The following is a 6996-nucleotide window of genomic DNA, read 5'->3' as shown; positions in this document are numbered from 1 at the left end:
GGCAATAACGGGGCTGCTGCCGGCCGGGGGGGTCCCGGGAATACTGCCGGGGCTGCCCCTGGTCCCGTGGTGCTGGCAGCGGGGCCGGCTCTGCGGTGGGGCCGGGGCTGTCACAGCCGGAGCCCCGCGGTGCCCGCTCGGTGCCGAGGTCCCGCTCGGTGCCCGGGGGTCCCGCCTGGTGCCCGGTTCCGCGGGGATTCCCGGGGGTCCCGCCCGGTTTCCCGGGGGTTTCCTGGGGGTCCCGGCTCCGCCGCGCGAGGCGGGGGCTCCGCGGGGCGCGCGCCCCTCCCGCGCCCCGGCACGCGCTGGCCGCGCGGCGCGGTCCCCCCGGCGGGCGCTCTTTTTGAATGAATGACCTCACCCGCGCCGGCCAACCGCCGCGCGGCCGCGCTTAATATTCATGAGGCGCCGCGCCAATGAGCGGGCGAGGAGGTTGTTTTAAACGGCAGAGCCCCGCAGCCAATCAGGCCGCTCTCGTAGGCAGCCAACGCGAGGCTGAGCCGCGCCGAGCCCCGCGTCGTGCCCTGCGCTCCGCTCCTGTCCACACTACCGCGAACAATACAGGTACGTGCAGCCCCGCCGCAACTTTTCGGGGGGCGGCTGCCCCCTCCCCGCCCTGCCCCCGCGCCTTCGTCCTTCTGTCCCGCCTGCCCCAGCATGCTTTTTTTTTTTTCTCTCTCTTTTTTTTTTATTTTTTAATGTTGCGTTTCGTTTCTTCCTTCCTCCGAGTTTTTGATTTTTTTTTTTTTTTAATTAGAAAGAAATCGGGAAATTCACCCAAAACTTTGTTTCGCCGCTCTGGCGGGGATCGGCGGTGCCGGGGCAGATGCTTTGCGCAGCTGGCGGGGCGGTGGGCAGCGGGCGAGGCGCAGCGTTTGTCCCCCTTGGTGCTGCCCTGCCCCAGCGGGAGCTCCCCCCGCCGCCGAGGGGCCACCTGCCCCCGGTGCAGCCCCGTAGCTCCGCGCTGGGCTCCCGTGCCGCCGAGAGTAATATGGCTGGTGCAGCAACTACACCGGGACTAACTCCTCTTCTCCCCCGCATGGGCAGGGATTTTTCTCTGCCGCCTCCTAATGTCGCACGGTAAAACGCGCGGCGCCCTCGGCTTTTATGTGCCCCTTTCCCAGGGTGGGCTCGGTGGGGCTGGTGGCGGTGGGAAAGTTGTCGGCCGTGCGCAGTGCCGTGCCCGCTGTTTATTCTGCATTAATATGGCTGTCGCTTTAGCATCTGACAGGGATAAACCCTGCGCGCTGCGCCCGGCGGTCCCGGCCAAGCAGTTTTTTTCTCGCCGCCGCCGCCTCCAAACTCCCCAGATCCCTTCGCTTCTGCCTCCGCCGCTCTTCCCCTGCCCGAGAAGGTGTCTCTGGTGGGGCTGCGCCCGCGGCGGGGCCCGGCATCGCCTTTTCCCCGCGCCGCGCCGCCCGTGCTGTGGGCATTAATATGGCTGGCGCTGGAGAGCCCCGGCGAAGGGAAGAAAGACGTGTGAGCGGCACAGGGATGGGGAGGGGGGTCGCGGCCAGGAAAATCTCCTTCCCCGTGCCCCGCCGGGGGCTCAAACCTTTCGCTTTCGCCCCGGCTCCTCTCCCCCCACCTTCCCGTGTCCTCGGCCGGGCGCTGGGGGGCCGCCCCGGGGCTCCCCGCACTCTTTTTCTGGCAGCGCGGAGGAGCGTAGCGGCGGCGGTAATGGCTGCACGGGAGCCTTTGTTAGAGAGCGCTGCGCTAGGCAGGGGCCGGGGGGGGGGGGCTCCCGCCCGCGCCCCGGCCCCGACGCCCCCGCCGCCCGCCGGGGGGCCAGCGGGGAGCCCCTCGCCGGCGGGGGGCGGCGTTTTGGCGGGGCCGGCTGCCGGGGGGCGGCGGGCGCGGGGGCCGAGCGCGGCGGAGGGGGAACGCGGCTTTGTTCGGCGGCGCGGCGGCGGCGGCGCCGGGAGAAGCCATCTTAGCGAGCGGGGCCGGCCCTGGGCGCGGAGCGCGGCCGCCGCCGCTGCTCCCGCTGCCGCTTGCCCCGGCCGCCCGGGGCCGGCCCGGCGCCCCGCGCCCCCGGCCGCCGCCCGGACCCCCGGCGCCCCCGCCCGCCGCCCCACCGCATTTCAGGGGCACTTTCTTTCATCAGGAGGCGTTTCACAAAATGGAAGATGAATTATTGGCGTCTGGCGGAGCCGCCGCTGCCCCCGCCGGCCCCGGCCCCGCCGCAGGTGCCCGCGCCGCGGAGCACGGCCGCCGCTGTGACCTTGGGGGGCGCAGATGCGGGAGGGGCGCGGAGCGGGGCCGGGCCGGGCCGGGCTGGACCAGACCGGACCGGCCGCCGCGGGCCGCTCGCCCCCAACTTCGGAGCGGGGCCGGCTCCGCGCCCCGGCCCCGGTACCACCGCGCGTTTTCCGCCCCCGCGGGGGCAGCGCTGTCCCGGCAGCGGCCGGAGCGGGCAGGGCGGCTCACGGCCACTTTGGCTGCACCTGGCGGGTTAATGGGCGCAATTAAATATTAACGCTGTGCTAATAAAAATTAAATTTTTAAGGGACTTAGAAGCTGTAAATAGAAAATACTGTGGTGGGCTTATGATATTTTTTATTAAGCGGGGAAAATTTTATACGGAAGCAGGAAAAGAAATGGAGCCCAAAAGTTAGCACCGTCGTTTCGGTAACTTGCCGATTGCATCTTTGCACTGACCACTATGCCTCAAACATGTGTCACTTGGTGGAGCAAGAGCAAGCACAACTCACCTCGCAGAGCTCCACGGGTCCTATCGTGGTTAAAGTCAGCCTGTATTTGTGACCTTTTTACATATAAAAGGTTATTGCACTTTTTCGGGGCAGCTAATTTGTCCTGCCTGCTTACCTGGGCAGCAGCTGCTGAGATGTACACTCCAGCTCCTGAAGGGATCAGTCACTGCCTGGCACTGTGCATGCCACTCCAGCCCAGTGTGGTAGCCAACTAAAACAGATACTTTATATTAGTTCATATATAAGGCTTAATAGGCAGAAGTATGTATATTTAATACTCTGTCTCCAGTCTTTGGACATGATGTAAATATATATTAATGTAACACTTAAATCCACTGACTAGTTTCTCTTGGCTTGTCTGCAACCCAAGTATCAAGGGAGAATAATTTAAGTCTCTGTATTGGGGATGGTAAGAGGTGTCAGGGGAAAGAAAAGGGTGTGTTTCTGATGGGACATCACGTCAGAAGATGATGAGGGCGTGTGTGTGTTTATAAATATATGCACACCATATGTGTATGCATGCATCGGTGTGTGCATTCATGTAAATATCATTTATTTGTTATTTTTTCCTCTGTCCCTACAGAGTGAAGATGGCTAAAGGCGATCCGAAGAAGCCCAAGGGCAAGATGTCTGCCTATGCCTTCTTTGTGCAGACGTGCCGTGAGGAACATAAGAAAAAGAACCCAGAGGTTCCAGTCAACTTTGCAGAGTTTTCCAAGAAGTGCTCAGAGAGGTGGAAGGTACCTTAATTTGTGACTTCCTGAAAGAACCTCTTGCAGTAGCTGCTAGGATGATGTGTGTGTGTCTGAACATGAAGGGAGTTGGTGCTCTTTTGGTCTGTGTGCTGTTCTTGGCAAGCTGACCTGGCCATTGGTCAGGTGCTGCTGGAGCCTGTAGCAATACTGAACGTTTTAGCCTTGTGTGTCTGCCCATTTAGAGGCTTCTGCTAGAGTCTGGCATTTTTTACGATTCCCAAGCAATGCCCTTCAGCAGCTACTTCCTTCCAGGTGTGTGTCCTAAGGAGGACTCTGACTGTGCTTGTCTCATTTCTGTCGCTTCCTTGTTGCTGAGTGTGTCTGTGGTGGCTGTGATTTCCTGTACAGGACAGTCCAGTTAAAAAAACAAACAAATTCTGAAACTCCCGTATTGAGTTGATATGTGTTGGCTTGTTTACATAAAGTTTGCCAGCTATTGAACAGTTGGGTAATCACAAGTTTGATGTCTCATGTTTTGGTTTTTTAGACCATGTCAAGCAAGGAAAAGGCTAAATTTGATGAAATGGCGAAGGCTGATAAGGTACGATATGATAGAGAAATGAAGGACTATGGACCAGCTAAGGGTGGCAAGAAGAAGAAGGACCCCAATGCCCCTAAACGACCACCGTAAGTAACTTGGAGACATTAAATGCATGAATGTTTTGGTTCGTTTTCACACCCTGTATGTAACATGGGTTTCCAGGAAGGAGGTAGATGTGGGACACAGTGTTGGTATAGCAGGACTGGTAGTGATACTGTCTTGTAAACTTTCTAGGCAGCTTGTGTCTTGAGTGTAGGGCACTGACACAAACTGTCAATGCTTGGTAGTCTTAAACTCATAGTGGTAAGAGTGTCTCATAGGAAGACACTCTGTGTGCCTGATAGGAAGACACAAGTGGCTGAGTCACAGTGAGACTTGTGTATCTAAGATGAAATTGAGCGAGGGGATACAAAACACTTCATTAGTAAAGAACATTGAGTGAAGGAGGCTGCAGGTCTGGGCCTCAGTAAAATCAAAACACATTGAAGCTTGTGTTTGACTTTGTAAGTTAAAGAAAAGTTTCTGCTCTGTGTGCTCATGCATGTGTCAGTGTTGTGGGGGAGGGATGGAGGAAGGGGTGCTGCTGCAAATGCTGACTGTCCTCTGCTGTTTCTTCCCAAGGTCTGGCTTCTTCCTCTTCTGTTCAGAGTTTCGCCCCAAGATCAAGTCCACAAACCCTGGCATATCTATTGGGGATGTAGCGAAGAAACTGGGCGAAATGTGGAACAACCTCAGTGATGGTGAAAAGCAGCCTTACAACAATAAGGCAGCTAAACTGAAGGAGAAGTACGAGAAGGTAAGGAGAGTTGTCACTTGTGCCTCCTCTGTACCAGCTCTTCTGTTGATGTGCTTTTTAACATAGGCCCAGCTCAGTTGGCCCCAGCATAGCTGAGCTTTGCACACGTTGGGGCAGAGCAGGATGGAGATCCACAGGCAGATTTCAGCAAGGAGAGAGAGCTTTCCCCAGTGATGTGCAGCAGGGGCTGCTCGTGGTGCTTCAAAAAGGGTCTGCTGTGCTGTTAGTGGAGCTTTGTCCCATTATCAGGAAACTTCGAGAGGCTGGCTTCTCTTCTCCTCCTCAGAGAAGTGGCCATGGTGCAGGGCTCCAGAGCTCCCTGGTTCATGAGCATGCTGAGGTGTCTGCATAGCTGTGTGCCCCTGGGGTACAGCTGGGCAGGCCAGTCCCTTTCCCTTAACACCTGTACAAATGCTGTGTGTGTTTGCTGCTTAGAGCAAATTAAGACATCCCCTTGACTTTGCAGGATGTTGCAGACTACAAGTCTAAAGGAAAGTTTGATGGCGCAAAGGGAGCAGCAACCAAAGCTGCTCGGAAAAAGGTAGAGGAAGAAGACGAAGAGGAGGAGGAGGATGAAGAAGAGGAGGATGAAGATGATGATGATGAATAAAACTGTACAATACTTGTCTCCATGTGAATACCATAGAGTAGGGGAAACACCATAAATGAAGCACCTCTTATTTGAGATGGTGTCTCTTGCCCTTATTAGGCTTAATTAAAAAAAAAATTGGATTCCGATCGCGTTGTAGTTTCTAAAAGTGCTCTAGAAATTGTAACTGGTTTACATGAAGTGGCCATGGGTGTAGTGAGCACCCTGAAACTGTATCAAAGTTGTACATATTTCCAAACATTTTTAAAATGAAAAGGCGCTCTAGTGTTCTCCTAACTCTGTGCACTTTGCTGTTGGTGTAACAAAGCATTTAAAAATGTTTCAAGCATTTTTTTAATTTGTAAGGTGGTGTTACTATATGGTTATTGGCTAGAAAATCCTGGGTTATAAACTGTACATATCTATAGTTTGTAAAAACTAGACAGATTCTTGTGGTACATGCTTAGAGTGATGATGCCTTAGAGGAGCAGTGATGACTTGGAGAGGCTGTACGTTCCCCGGGGTGCCATGGCCCAAAGCATGCACTGTGAGGGTAGATCTATTTACACTACAGTGGGCGTCCATTTAGCTTAAAGTTGTCTTTCTGTATATAGTGAAATAGCATTCTGCTGCCATTCTTAGTTGTGGAAGGGGGTTCAGCTGGCATGAGAAGTGTATGGGTTTTTTTAGTTAAGTGCGGTAGTTTTTAAACTGAAACTGTAGACATCTCTTCATCGTCAACTAAGTGAAGAGCCAGTGCAGCAACTGAAGTTCAAAAACACTCTGTACTTAAACAAATTTGCAACGTTCTGTTTTTTTTGTATGTTTAGAATGCTGAAATGTTTTTGAAGCAAAATAAACAGTATTACATTTTTAAAACTGTTCTTGACAACACTCTAAATTTCTGGTTTAAGAGGATCTTAACAACAGCAAGAGGTTCATTTTGAAGTCTGTGGCATCCCTCAGGGCTGGTGACTTAGGAAACATTCTGACTCAAGGATTAAAAAAAAAAAAAATTTAAAAAATGGTGGCCAGCCAAAACTGGCTGAATTGAAAGAGATGGCTGCTCCAGCTAATATGCAATCGTAACTGTTTATGGCTGAGTGGCATAAGATGCTATGCAAGTTTGAACTTTATTACTTGAACTTGGGAGCCTAAATGAACATTCATGACGTAATTGTTTGTTTGTGTGTGTATATAGCAGCATTCAGAGATGCAGAGAAAGGTAGGTGGCTAGGAATGAGGCTGACACCATGGAATAAGTATAAAAGCATAGTTTGGATTTTTTTCAGTTGTGTTGGGTAAATTTATAGCCCAAATGCATTGCTGTACATATTAAAATGTGCCTTTTTTGTCCTGTGTTAAACTGTTTCAGACTTGTGGTTTTTTCTAGCCTCTTGTTTCGTGGCAGGAGCCAGGTGCCTCTGTGACTCCCTGCTGCAGTAGGAGCGTGGCGCAGGTACTTGCTCTGTGTCCTTTCTCTGATGACGCAGGGTTCAGCAGGAGCTGGGGGCTCTCAGCTGGGGTGGGGGAGCAACAGGTCTCTTTCCCCTCTGGTCACCAGCTGGCTGTGTCAAAGTCTTGCCTTCTTTCCACATCCA

The 6996-nt window shown here is 53.7% G+C and overlaps 1 protein-coding gene across 2 annotated transcripts; it reads left to right on the top strand.

Moving 5' to 3' along the window:
• The first annotated feature begins 450 nt into the window (after window positions 1-450).
• On the top strand, window positions 451-6761 carry HMGB3 (high mobility group box 3). Of its 2 annotated transcripts, none has more exons than XM_030967527.1 (5): window positions 451-564; window positions 3298-3454; window positions 3957-4096; window positions 4632-4806; window positions 5273-6761. In XM_030967527.1, the coding sequence occupies exons 2-5, from the start codon at window positions 3305-3307 to the stop codon at window positions 5414-5416; spliced, it is 609 nt and encodes a 202-aa protein (XP_030823387.1). In that variant the 5' UTR covers window positions 451-564; window positions 3298-3304; the 3' UTR covers window positions 5417-6761. The 2 variants fall into 2 exon arrangements, with proteins under 2 accessions (XP_030823387.1, XP_030823389.1); XM_030967529.1 differs by lacking the exon at window positions 451-564 and adding an exon at window positions 2078-2189.
• The last annotated feature ends 235 nt before the right edge of the window (window positions 6762-6996 follow it).

The sequence above is a fragment of the Camarhynchus parvulus genome, chromosome 4A, assembly GCF_901933205.1.
Source record: "Camarhynchus parvulus chromosome 4A, STF_HiC, whole genome shotgun sequence".
Lineage (NCBI taxonomy): Eukaryota > Metazoa > Chordata > Aves > Passeriformes > Thraupidae > Camarhynchus > Camarhynchus parvulus.
The sequence above is the reverse complement of the archived record's forward strand: the minus strand, read 5'-3'. Positions and strand labels throughout refer to the sequence as shown.

Coding starts and splice junctions, on each gene's coding strand:
- HMGB3 (XM_030967527.1), top strand. CDS start 3,305: ATGGCTAAAGGCGATCCGAAGAAGCCCAAGGGCAAGATGTCTGCCTAT. Junction 3,455..3,956: donor AGTGCTCAGAGAGGTGGAAG/GTACCTTAATTT, acceptor TTGGTTTTTTAG/ACCATGTCAAGCAAGGAAAA. Junction 4,807..5,272: donor TGAAGGAGAAGTACGAGAAG/GTAAGGAGAGTT, acceptor TTGACTTTGCAG/GATGTTGCAGACTACAAGTC.